Genomic DNA, 22609 nt, shown 5'->3' on the forward strand with positions numbered 1-22609 from the left:
ACTTTTTTCTGCTTCTTCAAAAACTGCTTCTGCTTTTATTGAAAAATATTTTCTCTTTTAAAAACTTGGCCAAATACTTACTTGCAGATGCTTGGCCAAACAGACTACTATTATTATTTTACCTAAGTTGCCCAAAAAAAAAAAAAGGTTTTGCACGGACGCACACTCTCTTTAGACATGATAAGATAGAAAGATTCAGCTAAAGGAAAGAAGAGAAGATAGTGTGATTCTTAGAGTCCGGAACCTAAATGTTATATTTTAGACTCAAAATACATAGACAGAAAAAAAATTTAGTAACCAAAGTGAAAAGGAGACAATAGAAAACGTGGATCCAAACCACATTTTATATAAAAACACAGTTTTAAAACACGTTTTACCTTAACGTCCCAAATGGATATTAAGGTAAAAACGTGATCCAAAAATATAACATTTAAGTTCCGAACTTGTTATTCCTAGCTATTGACTAGGACAGAAGAATCTAGATCCTTAAACTCTTCATTATGTCTGTGATGACTCACTTTGTCTACTTTCTGTTTCTTCTAGATAAGTCTCTTTCTCTTCTTACTTAACCTTTGTGTATAATAAAAAGAAAGACTTTCTTTTGTGTTTAGCTTGAAATTTCTAGTACATTATTGGTCAGTTGCTCTTTCTGCTTTCTCAGTTCCAACTCTATAATTTCAAAGTAATCACTTCACTTTTCTGTTTGGAAGTGGAATTTCAGGCTAGCTAAATATAGTCTGTGAATTTACTCTTCTTTGCTCTGATTTTCTAGTACTACCATTTTTATGTGTCATAATTTCCTTTGAAGCTCTACAACATATGTTCTTCCTCATGTATTCCTGTGTTAAAAGAGGATTTCATGACCAAAAAATCTTGTCTTTTTCCTTTTCTGTATCTCAGTTTTTGTATAATATCTAGCTCTATTTTGCTATAGTTCGATTCTGGACTCTTTCTTGTTCATAATTATAGTATTGATTTAGTTTCTGCTGACTCTCAATCTTGTAGCTAGAGCTCACTTGGCTATAGAAAAGAACTTTCTTTATTTTTAACGCGATTTCAGCTTACTGAGGACATGGCCCTTGATAGGAGGGTATGAAGGTCGAAGATTAGGGCGGAAGGGTAACAGGTCGTAGTTTGTTTTTTTGAACCGTTTCGGGTTTATTTAGGGCAAGTCTGCTAGTACCTTGTTGTTGTGTCTTAGAGTGCTAGTATTAGGGTGGGTTTTAGTACTATCTTCCTCTTCGGTTTTAGTACCTTGCCTTTGTTACTGCTTCGCTATTGCTATTGTTATTGCTTTCTACCATCTGTTTTTTCCTATTCATACATTGTTGGTTTCATTTTCCTGGCTTGTTGTTGATATTTACCTGGTTCTATTCTTTCTCTCAAGCTGAGGGTCTTTCATAAACAACCTCTCTACTTCCCTAGGTTAGGGTAAGGTCTGCGTACACATTACCCTCCCCATACCCCACTTGTGACATTTGGGGTATTATGTCTTTTGCTTATTGGCAAAATGGGATCTTTTGCTTTTTCTAAGTCATTTGGGGTATTATGTCTTGTAACTTTGTTAATGGTTTCCATATTGCATTTAGTTAGTGGGATTGGTGCCAATTGGGGAACTCAATCAACACACAATTTGCCTCCTGAGATAGTAGTCAAAATGCTAAAGGACAATGGGTTCCAAAAAGTTAAGCTTTTTGATGCTGATTATGACACACTTAAAGCTTTGGGCAACTCTGGCATTGAAGTTATGGTTGGTATTCCTAATGACATGCTTACAACCTTAGGCAGCTTGAAAGCTGCTGAGAAATGGGTTTCCAAGAATGTTTCTGTCCACCTTTCTCACAACAATGTGAACATCAGGTAAACCTCTCTCACTTGCTCTTGTTTCTTTTACTTTTACTGAATTTACTTTTGGTTAGTTCTATCTATGAGAGCTCAACTTCCTCTATTTTCCATAAGTAGTTGCTGAGATGTATATCTTTTTTATTTCTGGTTCAAACACAGTACAAAATCTTTATTTTAATGTTTTTGAGAAGTTTGTCTGTGTTTGACACATTATTTCCAGCATTATGTGTGTTTCACATTAGTGTATGAACAAGTTCCCATAGACAATGAGCTTGGCTAGATATTAGTTGGGGCAGAGACGGAGCCAGGATTTAAAGTTTTTGGATTCTGAATTTGTCATCAAACTCATAACTAGTCTTAGTTACTGGATTCGCATTCCCCTTGCTTCGGTTTTCTTATTGCTTTGTTGTTTTGTTGTTGTTAATGTTCTTGTCTTTAGTATTTTCAACATGGCCTCTTCATTACTGTTCTCTTGTTCAAACATGCTATGAATTGTTTTTCTTGAGCCGAGGGTCTTTCGGAAACAACCTTTCTACCTCCAACAAGGTAGGGGTAAGGTCTACGTATACTTTACTCTCCCCGGACCCCACAATTTGGGAGGGTATGTTGTTGTTGTTTTAGTTACCGGATTCGCATATTAAATATCTATATATATTTAATTGATTTCCTAATACAAATATAGTGTATAAGCGAAAGCTACTAGGTTTGCCTGAGCCCGTAGATGATACACTAGCTCTGCCCCTGAGTTGGGGAAGTATATTTCAGCTTATTGGCGAGTGACTAAGCATTAAGGACCTACCTTTTTAATGCATAGGCCAAACTCTAAATTCTCATAAACTAGGTTGATAATTGATTTAGCTTAACAAGGTTGCTAGATTTTATGGGTTTGAGAATTGAGACAATCCCATTCTGTCTGACTATGTTGCTTGGATACGTGTTTGGGCACCCGACATGAGTGTGGATCAAAGAAGTCGGATTTGCCATCTATGTACAGTTGTGAGCATGTTCTGTTTGTAAATTCAAGTATAAGAAACTCCTGGAGGACAGTGAGGTTATTGTATCATGTGCATTAAGCTCTACTAGAGAGTGAATGCCAATCAACTATGGCTGCCGGGGTTCAAGAGACGGTATTCCACTGAACTCATAGTAACAAGATTAATTATATCCTGTTCTTTTTTTCTTCTCTGTTTCTTGTTCTGTTTTGTTCTGTGTATTGCCTGCAAGACCATGAACTCCGCTTGAATTAAATGACCTTCTCTAAGTATATGTTGTATAATAAGCGTAGACCTTAATGTGTACATACGCTGCTTTTGACTTTGTAGGTACGTTGCAGTTGGAAATGAGCCTTTCTTGGAAACATATAATGGAAGTTATCTAAGAACAACATTTCCTGCTCTACAAAATGTCCAAACTGCACTCGTAAAGGCTGGCCATGGTAATCAAGTGAAGGTCACCGTCCCCCTCAATGCCGATGTTTATGAGAGTGCTAGTAGCTTGCCATCAGGCGGTGATTTTCGAGCAGATATCCATAACTTTGTGATCCAAATAGTCAAGTTCTTAAGCGATAATGGTTGCCCTTTTACTATCAATATCTACCCATTCATAAGCCTCTATATGGATTCCAACTTTCCAGTTGAATATGCATTCTTTGATGGAAATGCAACACCTCTAAACGATGGCGGGATAATCTACACCAACATGTTTGATGCAAATCATGACACTCTAGTGTGGGCTTTAAAGAAGAATGGGTTCGGGAACTTACCTATTATAGTCGGAGAAATTGGTTGGCCCACAGATGGGGACCGCAATGCTAACCTACAATTAGCGCAGCGTTTCAACCAAGGGTTCATGGCTCATATATCAGAAGGAAAAGGCACCCCTATGAGGCCTGGTCCTGTTGATGCCTATCTGTTTAGTTTAATTGATGAGGATGCAAAAAGCATCCAGCCTGGGAATTTCGAACGTCACTGGGGAATATTCGCCTATGATGGGCGACCAAAATACTCACTAAACCTTGGCACCACAAATTCAGGATCTTTAGTTCCAGCTAGTAATGTGAAGTATTTGGAAAGGAAATGGTGTGTGCTCAAGCCTGACGCTAAGCTTGATGACCCCCAGATTGCGCCTAGTGTGAGTTATGCTTGCGCGCGTGCTGATTGCACAAGCCTTGGTTATGGGACATCGTGTGGAGGCCTGGATGCGCGAGGAAACGTTTCATATGCATTCAACAGCTACTATCAGATAAACAATCAGCTCGACGTTGCCTGCAAGTTCTCAGGGCTTGGGACAATCACAAAGTCGGATCCATCTACGCCAAGTTGCAAGTTTGGGATCACGATCGAACCATACTATGGAGGTGCAGAACAAAAATTTGTCTATACAAGGTTGTTATTGTCTCTGATTCTCTTGCTATGGACAATTTTGTGACGTTCTACACTTCTTTTTTCTAGTTATCTAATTTGTTTATAAAAATAGTTGTTACCCTGCAATGTACCATACGTTAGTGATTTGTCTTCTTTAGAAGCTCTTTGCATGAGGAACATAATGTTTGCTTCTTTAGGAGCTCATTTCATATTGGATTTAACTTATATACACTAATCGCATAAAAAATATTTATATTATTGGTGTATTTTTGTAATGTTAAAATCTCTACACGAATAAGACATGTCTTCCCTTCACAATCTTGCTTTTGTTAAATGCTTTCGAAGTTTGTATTATTCGTTAATTCCTTAATGGATATGGACCAATATCAAATATATATGAGAATTTTTTAGTGATGTGACAATTATTTTCCCTAATAAATTAAATAACCTTACATCGATTTATAAATCTCAAGCTTATTTTAACCTTAATAGGAGTAATTAAAATAATACATAAATCACTCCTTAATAACTTCAATATAGAAGATATAAAATTCAAGCAATTTTGTTGCGTTCTACCGCCGTTAGGCCAAAATGAAAGGTTCTACACGAGCTCCCGTTCTGCAGCGTGGTGACATGATTGCTACGGGAGTGTAGATAGGGGTTAAATCTGCAGGGTTCATGCAAATACATAGGTCCGTTCCATTCTCTTTGGCTGGTTTAGAAGGCGTTTCCCGATATGTCTATACAACTTTTCCAAATCAGATATTGTCTTTTTAAAATTAAAAAAATTAAACAAATTATAGAACATATTGGTTAAAAATCAGTTTTGATTGTCAGTTTGGTTCAGTTTTTCATTTTTCTTGAACAACCTTAGACTAAATTCTTATCTTCACCATCTGGACAGTACATAACCTGTCTGTTCTTGACTACCATAAATATGATACATAGGGGTGTTCATAACAACCCGAAAAATCGAACCAAATCAAAAATCAAGTCAAATCGACCAAAAAAATTGATACTCTTTTGGTTTGGTTTGATTTTGGTTTTAATAAAAAAAACCCGAAAAAACTGAACCAACCGACTATAGAAGTAGCTATTTAAAATATATTATTACACCTATATATATCTATATTTTTATACAAAGTTTCTAAAATTTTATGGTACATATTAATCGTTTGTACTTTTAATCTAGTTCTTTGTTACTATGATAATCTAGTTCTTTGCCTTTACATTTCAGTTGTAGTTTTGTTTTGCTAAGTACGGGAATCTATTTCATGTTAAAAATAATTTATTTTTAATTGAGTCCTTAAATTATTCATCACTATTTGATTCAATTATCATTAAGATATCTTGGTAAATAATAGATTTTTCAAAGATCAATTGGTTTGATAGTGTTACATTAGTCACCGAAATATCTTTAAGAAAAAATTGATAAAAATCGAAAAACAGACAAAAATCAACATAAATCGAATTGATAAAATTGGTTTGTTGGTTTTAATATTTGAAAAATTGACTTGCTTTGGTTTTTTTTTTTAGGGGAAAACATGAATACCCCTAGTTGTTGATAACTAGACAATTAAATCATGCTAAAGATGGTCTGAAACTTGCCCAGAGAAGCTGGACCGGAAATGGCCGAGAGAAGTAATCAGTTTGGACAAATAGTAAAATGGGAAAACTAATCGGACGGTCACTATCAACTTTAGCATCATCATCATCATCCTTTTCAGATATTCACAACACGATCAAACAATTGGTTTTGAAGGGAAAATATGATCAAGCCCTTGAGCTTTACAGTGCAAAAGTTCACTGCTTTTCCGACTCCCATGCAAATACCACCTTCCTTCTTCCTTCAATCATTAAGGCTTGTGCTCATTCGAAAACCCATCAATTCTTGGGCCTTCAGCTTCATTGCTACGTCCTTATAAATGGGTATTATTCAGAATCCACAGTATCCAATTCTCTTATATCAATGTATGCAAAATTCTCCGATACAAAAGCTGCATACCAACTGTTTGATACAATGCCGAAGAGAGATACCATCTCCTGGAATTCCATGATAAATTGCTATTATCAAAATGGGTATTTATTTCAGTCATTCGAGTTGTTTAAGGAGATGTATGCTCAGGGTTTTGCGCCAAAGCCTGAGTTGATCGCTTGCATTTTATCTGCATGTGTTGAGACCAAGAATTTGAGACTAGGAAGAGCTATCCATGCTCTTACAATAGTTGATGAAAGAATAGAAAATTCAATTTTCTTTCTAACTGCATTGGTAGACTTCTATTCGAAATGTCATGAGCCGGATTCGGCTTACCATGTTTTTCAGAGAATGGAAGTGAGAAACGAGGTATCATGGACTGCAATGCTATCTGGATACATAGCTGAGGAGTTGTACATCGAAGCACTTGAATTATTTTGCGAAATGCAGGTGGAAAATGTTAAACCAAATAGAGTTACATTGACTAGTATATTACCAGCTTGTGCTGAGTTGGGTGCAGAAAAGTATGGAAAAGAGGTTCATGGTTATGCATTTCGCCATGGGTTCGACTCGGATTCTCAATTTTCATCTGCTATTGTACACATGTATTCTCAATGTGGGGAAGCATTGTGGGGTATAAAGAAGATATTCGATCGTTCAACTAAAAAAGATGTGGTATTGTGGACTGCTATCATAACGAACTATTCTCGAAGTAAATCTACTTTTCAAGAAGCTATAAAGCTTTTCAGTGAGATGCAGCTGAGTGGAATTCGACCGAATGATGTTACTTTATTGGCAGTAATCTCTGCTTGTACTAATCTGTTATCAGTATGCCATGGGAGGGGACTGCATGGTTATGTTTTTAGAAGTGGTCTTAGCTCACAGTTGTTCATTGGTAACTCCCTCATAAATATGTACTCAAAATGTGGTTTTCTTAAGGACTCCGCTCAAGTTTTCCAAGAGATGGCTATAAGAGATTCTGCATCATGGAGTGCGCTAATCAGTGCTTATGGGACTCATGGTTTTGGAGATAAAGCTGTGGAACTTTTTCATGAGATGAAAGAGAGTGGGATAAAGATTGATTCCATTGCATTGCTTGCAGTTTTATCAGCTTGTAATCACTGTGGTCTTTTTGAGGATGGAAAGAAGCTCTTTGATGAAGCGTCAAAGGATAAGAGCTTCTCAATGACTGTGGAGCTCTATGCTTGCTACATCGATCTCCTCGGAAGGGCAGGTAAGCTAGAAGATGCTAGTGAAGTCATTAGCAGAATGCCTATGAAACCTAGCAACAGAATTTGGAGTTCCCTGATTGCTTCTTGTAAATTACATGGAAGACTGGAAGTTGCTGAACATTTGGCTCATAGACTCACCAACTCTGAACCCGGAAATGCTGCTAATTTTGCTTTATTAAGCTTGGTATATGCTGAATCAGAAAATTGGCCTGGAGTGGAAGATGTAAGGCGAGAAATGAAAGAAAGAAAGCTGAGAAAAACTACGGGTTCAGCAAAATTGAGCTAGATGACTAGATATTTTAATCCTTCTGTGCACCCAACGGCATTCGATGGAAGGGAAGAATAGTGACTAGATATTTTAATCCTTTGTGCCATGACATTCAATGGAAGGGAAGAATAGTGAGAAATGGCTAAATTCTAGTACTAGGCCCATGACACACATCTCAGAATTGCGTCTATACAAAGAGTACAGGTAAAGAGTGATTGTTAAAATTAGAAAGTTTATTGTTGGGTACATTAATCTCATTTTTCAAAAACTAATCATGATTCTAGATTAAACTAACCATGTCTGCAGTCCTATGAAAGGATTGAGTTTTTCGAGTTCAATGAGAAAATAGGAGAAAAGGATATGATCTGATGCTCTGCTTAACATTTAGATTTGTGAGTCTTGAACAACTGAAAAGACCTGGGGCATTAAGAAATAGAGTTTTTAATCAAAATTCTCCTTATCTTTGGGGGTAGATCTTTGTCCTTACTAAATGATGTTGATAGCTTATAATCCTTTTAAGTTTGGTAAATTGAGTACATCTGGTCCATTTAGCATAATACACAAAGGGAAGCTGAAAATTTAACAGGTCCCTCGGATCATGCAATGCACTTGACTCTGAAGAAGAATCTGACAGCAAGAAGCCATTCTATTATAGGTCAATCCTTATACCAAATCTAGAGTGAGTTTGTCAAAAACACTTCAGATGACTCCCCTACTGGTTCCACAAGAGAAGTGCAGGAATGGACAGATATGAGGGTCAGGTGGCTAAAGGGGAAAATAGATGATACAATAGAAAAGGCCAAGCCCAAGCCAAAATCAGCTCGGAGGAGACTTCCGCTACCACCTATGGTCATGAGGATCTGGATAGTTAGAAGAAGCCATGTTCCTTCATCATTATTGATTAATTACATTGTCTGAGCAACGATAAAGTTGTCTTCGTGTGACCTGTAAGTCACAAGTTCGACCCGTGGAAGCAACCACTAATGCTTGTATTATGGTAGACTGTCTACATCATATACCCTTTGGGGTACGACCCTTTCGTGGACCCAACGTGGGATGCCTTGTGACTGCTCCTTTATAGCTTATTACTGGTTTGGTTCTCACCGTAGTATAAATACAGCTTATCACATCACTGTGTTGTAAGTTCACTAGTTATGTGAAATTTACTTCTTTATTTAACATATATAAAGCTCTTACATTATTTACATGCCATAGCTATAATTGTCCGAGCTCGTTCTGAACTCAAGCTTTTCTTTTATGCTGCATCTTAAAGAACCGTTATTAATTGTAGTTAATTTGAAAACTACACAAACTAAGGTCTATCTTTTCTTTGATGGGTAATGGAAGAAAATAAGGTGGGAAGTCGAAGAGTAGGAAATCATTAATAATAACTGAAAAGCTTTTCTTAAAGCTACGTCCCAAACAGAAAAATCATTTGAAATCTAACTTCTGGAGTGTTTTCTTCTTTGCATTGCATGATGTAAGAGCTGTTGAAGTTTCTGTTTATGCATATGTTAAGCAGACAATATGTGCTCAATTTTAGTTAACTTAGAAGGATTATGTGCCAGAGTACATGAAAGGGGCAAAATAGACCACTTCAAAAATAAGGGACAATTTTGGTTAAAGAACTCTTAAAATTCTGCCTTTGCACAAAAATCAAGCTTGGTCCAATGGGATTAAGGATGTGATATAATTATTGAATGCTATAGAATGATCCTTCCCCCTTTTTATTTGTGTGTGTTTGGGGGGGGGGGGGGGGGGGGCGTTAGGATTACAAAACCTATTCTCCCATAAAGAATATAAGCAAGGTGGTGATTTTATTCCATAGAATTGCTACACAAGAGAGAATTGTATCCTTTCAGTACAGCAATACAATCAATACATCAATCGACATCCTGAATCCATATGCAGAAGAACAGCTAAAGATCCACCTTCGCTAATGTGTGCGGCTCTTTGGATTACATTCCAAAGTTAGAGCTGTAAAATTGAGTCGAACTCTCACCTGATGAACAAGGCAATCACGTAAGTATAATGATTTTGAAGATGGCCACATTTGCTCATATGTTAATAATATAGCACATCATAATTTTCAAAAATACTCCTCAAATAACTCGATGACATTGCAATATGGCTCATTTGTCAATAATAATCTCAAAAATACTCAAAGAACTCAGTCTTCTAGTCCTTTTAATCCTCCCCGCCAAAGTTACATGGCTTTTCTGGATAAGCAGTGTTAGGACTTGGAGAGATAAAAGGAACAAAGAGAACAGTGTTGGGAAAGATAACACGGAGGGTGCAGTACAGTAAAAAAGAAGTTATAAGAAATATGCCCGATTGCAGGGAAGAAATTATGCCTAGGCTTCATGATACACCAATATCCTTCACACATAATTCAACTTTGAAGATAACAGTTTTGGTAGGGAAAAGGGTCAAAAGTACCCCTCTACAATGCGAAAAGGATTATTTATGCCCTCCGTTATACTTTCGGTCCACAATTATCCCTGACGTTACAAAACTAGTTCAAAAGTACCCCTCCTCCGTTAGGGCCCTCCACCATGGCCAAGACCATCCTATGTGGCCTGACATCTCACTGAGGTGGACGTCATGTGGCACGCCACCTCACCGCCCCAACCCCATTTTACCCTCTCCCCTCACTTCTTCTTCCACCACCACCTTCCCCTTCACCTAACCAACACGCTACCATAAACATGGTAAAGCAAACTCATGATTTTGGTGCCATACTGTTTAGAGGCTTGTGTCACTAGTAACTCATCCTTTCCTAAAAGAGGGAGACCAAGATGTGCTGGGTCCTACACTTTAAGCTATTAGAAAAACCCAAGGCAACCAAATTATGGATTGAGAAATTCGATATCCAATATCGGGTCCCCTGTACGCGTTCATTATGCTGGATACTCTTAAGTCTCTGACAACTGATTTTCATGCTATTTGCTTACCCAGTCTAAGTATAAACGAAGTAAACATATTGCGTCTAAAAACATGGATCACCCTTACAGGAACAAAATTGATAAATGTGCTACCTGCATAATCATCTCAAGCACTTTCAGGAATATCTCTTTGTAGGGGGCATCCCGATAGAGTTCTATGCTGAAAAGGCTATAAGCTGTTAGTATTCTTTTAAATTCAGCTCTTTTCGGTGACCTAATTCACTCTTTTTTTTCCGCATCTGCTGTCGAATCTCAAGAGCATCAGCCCACCGACCCACTACTTTGTACACATTTGTTAGAATAGCATAACTCATTGTACACATTTGTTAGAATAGCATAACTCAAATGATAATAAGGTTGTAGTTCCATTAATTTCTTTGCAATATGCTCTGCAACAGTAGATTTGTAGTGATTGGGTGAAGGGGAAGGTGGTGGTGGAAGAAGAAGTGAGGGGAGAGGGTAAAATGGAGTTAGGGCGGTGAGGTGGCATGCCACATGGCATCCACCTCAGTGAGATGTCAGGCCACATAGGATGGTATTGGCCATGGTGGAGGGCCCTAACGGAGGAGGGGTACTTTTGAACTAGTTTTGTAACGTCAGGGATAATTGTGGACCAAAGTATAACGGAAGCCATAAATAATCTTTTTCGCATTGTAGAGGGGTATTTTTGACCCTTTTCCTGTTTTGTTTTGGTATTAGCTGCAGCATCCAGAGGTTATATGTTGACAACATCGAAAAAAAAATCCCAGTTTGGACAATGAAATCTAGATGTTCAATTTATTGAATCCAAAGCAGATAGATTCTGAAGTTAGCTTTGATTGGCAACAGTAGGATCAAGTAAAGTACAAATTACCTACCAGTTATGCAAACAAAACTGAAACAAAAAAATCTGGCAGAAAATTGGTAGCATGATAAAATGCTGATTAGATCGCTGCTTGCAACTCCGCTCCACATTTTGAATCTGAGAACTTGCAGAATACAGTGTAATGTTGTCACTCGGGGGCAGGTAAAGTGTGTGCAGTTCCCATTATCTAGCTTAATTTCAGGGCATTAAGCTATTCGGAAACGAAAACTTCCCTCATATGCTCAGAAAGTTCCAATCTAAGGTACTTTCACAATGTATTTAGTCTGGTCCCATGTTTGCATCAACTCTTCATTTGATCTGACGACAAATCTAAAGGTGTATGACATTATTTTATATGAGTACAGATATTTTGTGTTCAAAATACACTTGCAAAAAATGAAGAAATGCTAATCGGAAGCACAAAAAGAAATACTTTATGCTTGCACCAAATTTGTGAACATAGAAAACTTTAGAAGATAAGCAAAAAAACTGCAAATACCTAAAATTCGTGCCCAAACTTTCTGCTCTAATTAGCATTGGCAGACACTCCCGTCTTACTGTCAGTCTCAGAGCTGGATTTCAGTGGAGGTACATAAATTCTAGCCCTTTTCAAAATTTCAGAAACAACCCAGTGCTTACGCTTGCTCAATGGTCTCGAATGATCTAACTTTACCTGAATTTACAAATTTCAATAAATAACTCAACATCTTATTCAAAGTTAAGAACAAATCAAGCTAGAAACTTTCCTGAGAGAAATAAACAAAAAATGTATAATTACATACGCGGTCGCCGATGTTGCATTCGTCGTTCTGGTCATGAGCCATGAATTTAGAGGTGCGCTTCACATAGCGATTGTAAAGCTTGTTGTGGAAGAGTCTATCTACAGCTACCACTACTGATTTCTGCATTTTGTTTGACACTACTGTTCCCACCACCGGCTTCATCCTTTCTCCGCCTCGCTATCTCTGCCTTAAACCCTACCGACTACAGTGCAGAACCGGAATTAGCCCCATTTTTGCCTTTTTAGTTCTTTAGCAGGACTGAATTTCTGTTTTTGCTTCATTAACCTCGTAACTTAAGGATAAATGTCAATGTAGTCCCAACTCTTTTGAAAATTCATTGGGCGATACACACATTTTTCCTTCTCATACTTTATAATCTACGTTTTACCTCCTTAATTTATTGTGGATTGCAATAACTCCCTTGTATTATAAAAAATGAATCTTTTCCTTGAATGTGTTGAGAACTTAAAATGTGACATCTTTTTTTCATAATAGTATGTGTCATTTAGCAAATGTATGGAATTTAAGTAGAGATTTAATTTGTCTATTACTTAAGTACTAGCAGAAAATATATGACATTGATGGTTGAATATTACATATTGAAAATATCATATAAAAATTTGTATTTGATTAAGTGGATAAATTTGTTCTTTTTACCACTTTAAAATTGTATACAACAGCAACAACATAGTCAAGTAAGTCCTTACCTTGTGCAGATAAAGGGTTTATCTTCGTAGATCATTGACTCAAAAACAATTAAAATTGTGTGAAATAAATATTATTGTTGAAACAAAACATAGTACTTTATAATATCCGGAAAAAGAAAAAAAAGAGTGATAAATTGGAATAATGTGGAATAGTAGGATGGAAGTGTAAAGGTGTCTAATGTCAGGCCAGAAACGGCCTAATTGTTTGTGGGGAATAAAGTAAAGATGCTAAATAGTTGGAAAGAAAGCAAAGTTTATCCAAGAAACAGACCAAAATCCGTTTATCCCCATTTTTCTCCCGCTAGGCTCGCTTCACTCCAATTGGCCCCATCACTTCCTTATAATACTGACAATTCCACCTTCAAATTATCTTCACTACCAGATAAACACTAGCAGTGCAGTACTAGTTCCTCTTATTCTCTTAACTATTTCCCACTTCATTTTTTACTTTTTGTTTCATCTTCAATTTTGACATTTCTTGAATGGTCTCTTGTACATTGTGGTTGCTTTTGTCACTGAATGCTTGAATGGTCTGTTGCAAAAGTAATATGCAGATTCTTGACTTGACTTACATCTTTTCTGCCCTATGAGTCTGAAAAATGTGGCTTATTATACATGTTCTTAATGAGCACTTCAATGGTCTTATGTCAAAATTTATTACTTTTCAAGGAAAGTACTAGCTCTCTTAACTCAGTATTTCTGCATAAAAATTCAATTGCTGTTAGTTGGAGGAGGAGGAAATCTTTTGGGGTTACTCCAAATGCAAAGAAAAAGCAGTCAAAGAAGAAAAGCTGGTGGAGAAAATTCTTTCTTGAAGATGATGGAAATTGGTTGGGATTAAAGGATGAGGATTTGCTTGATGGACTTGAATCTGAAGGCTTAGGTAGTGATGATAATGATGAATTATCTGAGAATGAAAAGTTTGAAGCTTGGAAAAGACGAGCCGAGGCGATAATGGAGTTAAGGGAAGCACAAGAAGATATAAAGAATGAGGAGAATAAGAGGTGGGAGGATTGGCTTGTGGATGGAAGTACAGTTGATTTAGGTAATGGTTCATCTTGGGTTTCAGATTCCAATGACACCATAGGAAAATCTGAAGATAATAAAATGCAGGAAGATCCTAGTGAATTGATACCTGGGAGGGGTTTAGTTAAGTCCGTGAGGGATATGATAATCGGTAGGGAAGACGATGATATGCTATATGAAGATCGGATTTTTCAGTATGCTTCATTTAACTCTGTGAGTGCATTTGTTTTAGTTCTATGCTATTTACTTCAATTTACCTAGTTCTTGTTGTTATTCTCATTCTAATTAGTGTCCATTGGCCTGAGATTAGCTTAAATGTGGTAACATGGTTAGTGAGGATTCATATAGCCGGCCCCAACTTGTTTGGGACTGAGGTATAGTAGTAGTAGTTGTTGTTGTTTTCAGGTTAGTCTCCATAATCCTTTAGTGTCTATAATCTTTCTGGCTGCTCTATAGTTCAACTTATTGTCAACTTATAGGCAAATTAGTTTAGGTGAAAATTTTGCAAAAACCTATTATTATGTAGAATAATTAGGTCCAATAATTACATATGCGAAAGCTCCTTGCAGTTCACTAGCTTGTACACTGAACATATGGTAATAGAGTATTTTCGATATCTCAAGAAGGGTTGATGTAATAGCTAATGCTACCAAAATGGAGTATCAAGATTAAGGAGCTTCTGCAAGTCAATTTATTTTCCTTTTCTTTGTTATGCTTGATTAGAAGGGGAGCCTTGAAGCAGTGTAAAGTTGTCTCTGTGTGACCTATAGGTCATGGCTTCTAGCTGAAATGGTTGTGTTCAGGTAGACTGCTTACATCACACCCCTTGGGGTGCGGCCCTTCCTCGGACTTTCTGTGAACGCGGGATGCTTTGTGCACCAGGCTGCCATTTTTTTGTTATGCTTAACTAATTCTAAAGTTTATGAATCTAGAAACATCCAACACATCTGATATTATCATGTTCTTAGCACTGAGAATTCCCAAACTTCACATCTGCAATGTACTCTTTAAGCTTCTTATTAGGAGTTATTGTTCTCTTCCTGGTGCAGGCTAAGTTTTTGGCAGTGCTGATAATTGTCCCATGGGCTTTGGATTTTGTAGTTCATGATTATGTTCTTATGCCGTTTCTTGACAGGTAACTTCTGTTTGGCTTTGTTTTCATTCCTTTTGGTTACATATCTGAAGTGATTGATGTTTGATCTTTTGTACCTAACTAAACATGTTTTACTACCAAATGGTTTCCTATATTTCTTTTGCTAAGACCTGATAATGATGGTACCACTGTAGGTAACTAAACCATTCTCTGTTACATAAATGATTGATTAATGGCCAACCAAGAGTTACCATTTCCCAAAGGATCTACTGTGAAATTTAAAAGCACCATAACATGTCATTTAGATTGTTCAAACTCTAGAAGTCCAATAACAACAGAATCATGTGTCCACATGCTGGATGAAAATGTTGCTTCATCGGTTTCTTTCAATATCTTTTAGTTCCGATAGCCAGGGGTGACTCAAGCACATACCCTAAAGCCAAGTTTTAATATGAGGCCTAAATTTTTAAAAGAAAGTTATAAGATATATTTTTATTTGAAGTCTATTCTTCTAACTTTGTGAGATATAAAGTTGTTAATAATTTTTTTTTATAATCGATTTTCTCTAATAATTCTTGCTCGATTGATAATATAGCCAATTTATTTTAATCTTTCTTGAGATATGATCTTGTCCAAGTCACACCTCTATTTGAGGTTATGAAACGGTCGATGCAATAGTAATACCCAACAAGGAGTCGGGGTCGATTTTCCGCGGGATCTATGAATGGGACTTAGGAATATATAGTTTAGTGAATGAGCTTGAATTATCTCAAATTGCACTTCCACAAAATTGGGTTGTTTTTAAGTCTATGTTAAACTAAGATTATCAACTAAGAATTAAAACTAGGAAATTGTTTTTGTTGTTTTTCAAATGATATAAAAGGCCTAGGCTATGACCTTCACCTAGGTGTTTGCCTAACGGGTTGTAAACTTTAAAGCTTGTTTTGTTGGTCGGGGTGTATTATAGCTATCAACACTCAAGTACCCACCTAATACCTCTTGGTAAGAGAGTGATTTTGCCCAATTCGGCTTTCTCAAGTCCAAATGGGTATTGAACAAAACGGTTGATAAAAAGCTCAGGTCGGGTTTTACTATCTCTAGGTTCAACCCTTTAATTGGGACTATCAATCTCTTGATTTACCCCCGATTTCTTGTTAGCCAAGTTTTCCTAGACTAAGTCTCTCTTTCTCAAGTAGAGACCAAGTCAAATAGGCATGAACTAATATTTGCAATCATTAATTCTACAATTAAAAGCAAGAACAAGGCTAAATAATAAACACCCAACCATAAACAAGCAATAAATCAAACACCCATTAAGTTTACACTCTAGGGTTGGGTCACAACCCTAGTGAAAATCTAGCTACTCATGCTTAAAACAAAAGAAATAGAAGAAGAAGAAATGATAATTAAACCCATATTGATGATTAAAATAATGAAATCTATGTTCACAAAGCTCAAAATGGCAAAAACTACTAAAGAGGATAAAGAAAAACGTCTACTGTGGTTGCTGATATTCAAAACTTGACCTAAAAAAGTGAAACTCTTCTATTTATACAAAGCTGGAATTTTCGGACAAAAATGCCCTTTCGGAGGTTCTGTGGCCGCACAATTCCATGTGCGGTCCGCACTTTGCTTCAGCTTAACAGGATTTGAATCTTGCGGCCGCACAATTCTGAACCGCGGTCGCATCTCTCTTTTTCTGCGGTCCGCACATTTCTGAGTGCGGCTGCACATAGCTCTTCTGCGGACCGCACAAATGCAACTGCGGCCGCGTAGCTGATCTCCTGCGACCGCACAATAATTGTGCGGTCCGCACTTCCTTTGAACTTGATATGCAAACTCTCTGAACTTTTGCTCTTGCTTAGCTTCTGCGGCCGCACATGTCATGTGCGGACCGCACTTTGCACTTGTTTCTGATAAGTTTCTCTTCACAATCTGCGGCAACAAATGATATTCTGCAGTCCGCACTTTGAGCATCTGTGCCTGTTTTTGTCCTTGAGTTCAGATCACTCCTTCTTGAGTTGGATTTCATCTTAGTGGCTTATTTTCCAATACTCCTGCAATGAAGCATATTTAATCAATTTTCGAGAACACAATTAAACGCTTTTGGACTAAAACGAAAGCTAAAAGGCGCTAATAAGTAGTCGAAATCCCCACTTATCAAGATATTGTTGATCTTAGATAAGATTTTACAAAGCAATAGAAGTATAGAACTATTGGAAGCTTAAAAGTATTGCTGAACACTTGAACTAGTAAAATCTTGGAGAAAGAAGGTGAGTAATGAAATCTTGGAGAATAAAGTGAGTAAGAATATATCAAAGAGAAACATAAAAAATATGTAGGGTTTTCTGAAATATGAAGAGTCTTTTAATGAAGGAGTAAAAAATGGAAAACTAAAGATAATGAAAACTATTCATCTACACATTTTTAAGTAAGTCAAATTATTATTTTATTTATACATCTAAAAAGTTTCTTTCCTTTATGGAGTATTAAAAACTATAGTTTTGTATTAAAAATACTACTAAATATTATTTTTTAAATACCTATGAACCTATTATTTTTTTAAAAATGAGGCCCCCCTAAATTTGGGGGCCTAAGGCACAAGCCTTACTCCACACAAGGTTGGAGCCAGCCCTGCCGATAACCGTAGTGTCTGGGCCAGCTTACGCGCACGTCGACTAATTCCACAGGATACTTACTACTGCCCACCAGCAACAGGTACCAGGTAACTCTGTCCACCAAGGCTTGGACGGATGGAAAGAAATCATCTGGTAGCCTCCGCTGGGATTTGAACCTGAGACCTCATGTTCTGAACCCACTTCAACTTACCACTAGGCCACTTCCTTGGGTGCTAAATCTAACATATCTTTATATTCACGCCATTATAAATGTTTCAGAGAATATGGTAAAGCTCTGTTCTTCATGGTGCTAAGTTAACTCCTGATCTTTCTGACTGCATAGAGATGCCTTCACCGGCAGCATTTGACTGGCCATGTGGCGTAAGTTAGCTTTTATATTGGATTTACGTAACAAGATTTCATAATTGGTCTTTTTCTGCGTGTCCCCAGCTGGAATGTATTACATTATCAAAATGAAAACTGTGCAGGTTTATTCTTCTATAAAAAGAAAACTGTGCTGGTTTACTCTGGGTAGGATTAACTCATTTGTTAGAAAACTGATGCTCTTTTATGAGCTTTTGTCGTAAGCTTTGCTGACTTCATCTTTATCCCAAAAAAGTAGGTTTGCTTGGCTTCATTTATTACTTGTTCTAATGGTTCGAAGCCTACTCAAAAGTCATTTTCGTAATCAAGAACTACTTCAAGAAGTTTTCTCTTACTTGTTAGTGCGACAAATTCTTCATAGACGGTAGACTGGTGGCATAGCTGTTCAAGCGTATTTCTTGAGATTGTGAAGATACATCCCTGCACTACCTTGGCTGACTTCTAAATCTTAGAGAACATTTTACTTTTTGGATGAGTATAGATAATACAACAATGCAGTTCTATGGAAATATTATACTTCTTGCTTGCTTATTTCTTATTCAGCTAGATATTACTTGAGAAGGTACTTTTCCTGCTGATGGTTGCTAGTATGAACGGAACTCCCATATAAGCTTTGTGTTGACTGTCTTATTTGTCATGGTCAGATATGTTAAGACTGTACCTTTAGCAGCACAGATGCTTGATGTCAGAAGAAACCAAAAGCTTGAAATGGTTAAGGAACTGAAGACTGAGCAAGCGCGCTACCGCTTTGAGGTTGAGATTGGTAAATCTCCACCTTTGTCTGAAAAAGAGCTGTATCTGGAGCTACGACACAAAGCGTAAGTTTTACCGTAGCTGATGCCTGTTCTAATTATGTTAATCTGAGTGCTCCAAGAAATTTAGCTCATACCTTTCTTTGACCTACTTATCCACCTGATGTTAAAAGACTTGGTAGGAAGGCAACAACTGATTTTTCAAGGAGAGTTTTTGCACACACATTGGATAATCTTGCCTTGAACAACCAAATTCCTAGTGTAAAAAAGAAAACAAAGGGCCTTCTGTAGACAGCTACCACTTTGTGTGTTCTCTTCTTTGAGCTGATAAATATATTAATAGACTACATTTGTATTTTAGATTTGACTTCGTATTTTACAATATATTTATTCTTATTGTACATAAGAAATTACAGCTTGTATGATTCATCTAAATACATGCAAATGCAATAACTCAATCTATTGGCTTGAGAGGGCTTTTATATTATCCTTCCCTGAAATCATCTTATAACATGTCTCACTTATCCTGATATGGCTTTTATTTGATTTCTGATACTGTTAGCCTCTGGGCCACTGCATGTGCAGGTTAGAGTTGCGGGACGAGTGGAGGTTAGAAAATCGAAAGGCATTTGCTAATATATGGTCGGACTTTGTCTTTGGGGTCTCATTATTCATTCTTTTGTACTTCAATGAGAGTAAAGTAAGTTCTCTTCCAAATGTTTGAATAATATATGTCTTTCAACAAAATTTACCTCTTTGCCAATATACTTGTATCGTCTATGTTATTGGGCGAAAGCCGTTAAAGTGAAATGATCAGCTTGCTTGGACTTGGTGTTATTGAGATAAATCAAGGAAATCTTTTTAACGCCATTTTCCCCTCATAACGCTCTTGAATCTTGATTGTTTGCATGTTGTGACCTGTACTTTTACTACTACTCTATCCACTACCACCACATAAGATGTCGCCAGCCTTTATCACTCACCCACCACTGTGAGCCACCACCACCAACCACCCCTACAGCCAGTCATACCACCTCCTCCTTCAACCTCTACCGCACAACCATCATTGCCAACCACCTCCACCACCAGCCTTCATCATACAACTACCAGCAACCACCACCACTAGTGACACTGCACAACCATCACTTTTGGCCATTGTCACATAACCACCACTTCACAACCACCATTGACATCAACTCCACCAACAACTACCACCAGTCACTACCTCACAACTATCACTACTTGCCACCACCAACAACAACTGCAACACCGCTAGCTTTTAGAGTGTACTTCATCAAACAAATAGTTTTTACAACACGGGGTAATTTAAGATTTTCTCTTTTATTATGTGGATATAATATGTAATTTTGTTTTATTTGAGTTCATATTTATTAGTTTTAAAGTACAGATAAATTATACAATTTGAAATGCCGAGAAAACAAAGAGTCTTAATTCTTCAGATTTAAAGACAATACATGTATTCAGATTTGACATCTTAATTAATTAAAAAACAAATGGGGCCTCAGTCATTGTTTTCCTTTCACAAATAGGGTTTCTAAAGTGTACTTCCTCAATTTTTGTAGTGTTTCTAAGTTCAAAACTTTTTTGTCAATATCTGCAGGTGAAGCTACTCAAATTCACTGGTTACAAGATATTAAATAATGTCTCGGACACCGGCAAGGCGTTTCTGATTATTCTGGTTACTGATATCTTTTTGGGGTAAAGTTTGATTCTATTTCATGCTTTTGATCATATTGAATGTTCTAAAGGAACTTATCCGTAAATATAGCACCTATCCATGTTAGCTAATTTATATAATAGCAGCAACTTCATCTCAGAAATAAATAAATAAAAATAAATAAAAGGCAACTTCAGTTCATTACTGTTCAATTCTCAGAAGCAAAGGGTTTAAGTAACCTAACACCTTTTTGGGATTTCCTCGAGGATGGAATTTAAAATTTCTGTTGCACTTCCAACTAAAACGATGTACAAGGACTAGATGTAAAATTATTACTCTCATCCCCTAAAAGTTTAATGGTACCAATCCTAGTTTCACTCCCTTTTATTCCTATGCATTTCTATTGTTTGCGCTGCTAGTTTTTTCTTTGGAAATTGTCAGCATTTCCCACTTCTTAAACATAAATAGAAGCCACCCTTCCAGAGCTCCATCATGTTGGATAATGTGGTGAATGTGTTTCAGGTATCATTCTGAATCTGGTTGGCAGACTTTGCTCGAGGTCCTTGTGGAGCATTATGGCATTGAAGTTGATCCAGCAGTGATAACCTTATTTGTCTGCCTAGTTCCAGTTATAATTGATGCCTGTGTGAAGCTTTGGGTATGTGCTACTTTTTCAATAATTTGGCACGCTTCTTTAACTATAATCTGGAAAGTGAACAAAGTATATACTGTAAACTCCTTCCTGACCCTCATGGATTGTCTTATAGGTTAAATTAAGCCTATTGGTTGAGTAAAGTCAATGTTACTCGCCGATGCATATGTTCTCTTTGATTTACAAGAGTGCGTCCAAGCTTTATGTGTTGTAAACAGGGGCAGAGCTAGCGTATACGCTATCAGATGAGCCCAACAGCTTTTGCTTGGACCCTGTATTTGTATTAGAAAAGTCATTAAATATGTATAACGTTTAAATACGAACCCAGTTACTAAGACGAGCTTTGAGTTCGATGGCAAGTTCAGAACCCATAAACTTCAAATCCTGACTCCGCTCTGGCCTCTGGCTGTTAAGTCTTCCTTGACCCTCATGCATTCAAAAGAAATGAAATTTTAGCATAAGTCAGCTTCTTTTGCTAATATTTCTTAGAATATCATTGTTGCTGTTTGTAGAATTCCATTTATCATGTGTACTTTATCTATGGTATTGGAAGCAATGCAACCCATATTACTATTTCTCTAACGGAAGACTTTGTTTTTGCTTTCCAGATGTTTAAGTTCTTGCCGAGATTATCACCTAGAGTGTCCAATATTTTCCGGGAAATGACGAGGCATTAGAGAGACTTTCCCCATCTCTGGTTTTCGTTACAGCAGCGTCGACAGGTAGAACATACAATCAGTCCATGATTATTCTACATTTCAAATACTTTTCTCCATTCTTTCCACGTTTCCATATAGAGGCTCCATACCGTGATATTGGAGTAAAGTGTAAAAGCACATTTTGTATTTTTTTCCCATAATGTGAATAGCTTGCCATAGAAGTGGCGTCATTCCTTGATTAAAGGATCAAAATTGTTGGGAATATTTGTTACCCCCATCATTTGTTTGTTAACAATAATCACATTCTGAACAAAACAAATTGTCAGAGGCTTGAAAATGCCTCTTTATATATATATCTATGTATCGCCTCATCTGGAAACTCTTTATATGATCTAAACTTGATATGTATAAACACCCTTTCAGTTATAATTGTGGTTTCTTATTCACATGAGAGTGTCTAGCATGCACAACCATGTAAACAGAGGCTTACCAATGTCGGAGAAACCATAGACCAAATGCACAAGCAAGATCCTTACCCTTCAAGTTGAGAAGGAGCTACCACACTCTGGAGCATTGATTATGAACTTATCAAGTTGGAAACTAAGTATTGAAACTTGCAATCACTTCCAATTTCATATTCTATCCTTGTAAAATTAGCAAAGGAATCAACTGGACTCGAACTAACTATTCGAAGGAGCAAGTCAAATAGTTACTACATCAACATGATTGTTGCCTAAAATTGCAACTATAAAAACATAAAAAGTTACAGAATCTCTCTCTACATGC

The 22609-nt window shown here is 36.9% G+C and overlaps 4 protein-coding genes across 4 annotated transcripts; 3 read left to right on the top strand and 1 right to left on the bottom strand.

The window, feature by feature from the left end:
* On the top strand, positions 492-4435 carry LOC109228549 (glucan endo-1,3-beta-glucosidase 6). Its single transcript, XM_019393674.1, has 2 exons — positions 492-1860; positions 3168-4435. The coding sequence occupies exons 1-2, from the start codon at positions 1511-1513 to the stop codon at positions 4270-4272; spliced, it is 1455 nt and encodes a 484-aa protein (XP_019249219.1). The 5' UTR covers positions 492-1510; the 3' UTR covers positions 4273-4435.
* Positions 5774-8867, top strand: LOC109228551 (pentatricopeptide repeat-containing protein At4g31070, mitochondrial). Its single transcript, XM_019393678.1, has 2 exons — positions 5774-7887; positions 8339-8867. The coding sequence occupies exon 1, from the start codon at positions 5875-5877 to the stop codon at positions 7699-7701; it is 1827 nt and encodes a 608-aa protein (XP_019249223.1). The 5' UTR covers positions 5774-5874; the 3' UTR covers positions 7702-7887; positions 8339-8867.
* On the bottom strand, positions 9481-12491 carry LOC109228552 (30S ribosomal protein S17-like). Its single transcript, XM_019393679.1, has 3 exons — positions 12255-12491; positions 11972-12145; positions 9481-9685 (listed from the first exon to the last, which is right to left on the bottom strand). The coding sequence occupies exons 1-2, from the start codon at positions 12414-12416 to the stop codon at positions 11999-12001; spliced, it is 309 nt and encodes a 102-aa protein (XP_019249224.1). The 5' UTR covers positions 12417-12491; the 3' UTR covers positions 9481-9685; positions 11972-11998.
* LOC109228553 (chloroplast envelope membrane protein) lies at positions 13203-22220 on the top strand. Its single transcript, XM_019393680.1, has 7 exons — positions 13203-14200; positions 15037-15122; positions 18727-18900; positions 19420-19534; positions 20456-20553; positions 21035-21170; positions 21773-22220. The coding sequence occupies exons 1-7, from the start codon at positions 13577-13579 to the stop codon at positions 21839-21841; spliced, it is 1302 nt and encodes a 433-aa protein (XP_019249225.1). The 5' UTR covers positions 13203-13576; the 3' UTR covers positions 21842-22220.

The sequence above is a fragment of the Nicotiana attenuata genome, chromosome 7 (assembly GCF_001879085.1).
Source record: "Nicotiana attenuata strain UT chromosome 7, NIATTr2, whole genome shotgun sequence".
Lineage (NCBI taxonomy): Eukaryota > Viridiplantae > Streptophyta > Magnoliopsida > Solanales > Solanaceae > Nicotiana > Nicotiana attenuata.

Coding starts and splice junctions, on each gene's coding strand:
- LOC109228549 (XM_019393674.1), top strand. CDS start 1,511: ATGGGATCTTTTGCTTTTTCTAAGTCATTTGGGGTATTATGTCTTGTA. Junction 1,861..3,167: donor CACAACAATGTGAACATCAG/GTAAACCTCTCT, acceptor TTGACTTTGTAG/GTACGTTGCAGTTGGAAATG.
- LOC109228551 (XM_019393678.1), top strand. CDS start 5,875: ATGGGAAAACTAATCGGACGGTCACTATCAACTTTAGCATCATCATCA.
- LOC109228552 (XM_019393679.1), bottom strand. CDS start 12,416: ATGAAGCCGGTGGTGGGAACAGTAGTGTCAAACAAAATGCAGAAATCA. Junction 12,146..12,254: donor AATGCAACATCGGCGACCGC/GTATGTAATTAT, acceptor TTGTAAATTCAG/GTAAAGTTAGATCATTCGAG.
- LOC109228553 (XM_019393680.1), top strand. CDS start 13,577: ATGTTCTTAATGAGCACTTCAATGGTCTTATGTCAAAATTTATTACTT. Junction 14,201..15,036: donor AGTATGCTTCATTTAACTCT/GTGAGTGCATTT, acceptor TTCCTGGTGCAG/GCTAAGTTTTTGGCAGTGCT. Junction 15,123..18,726: donor CTTATGCCGTTTCTTGACAG/GTAACTTCTGTT, acceptor TGTCATGGTCAG/ATATGTTAAGACTGTACCTT.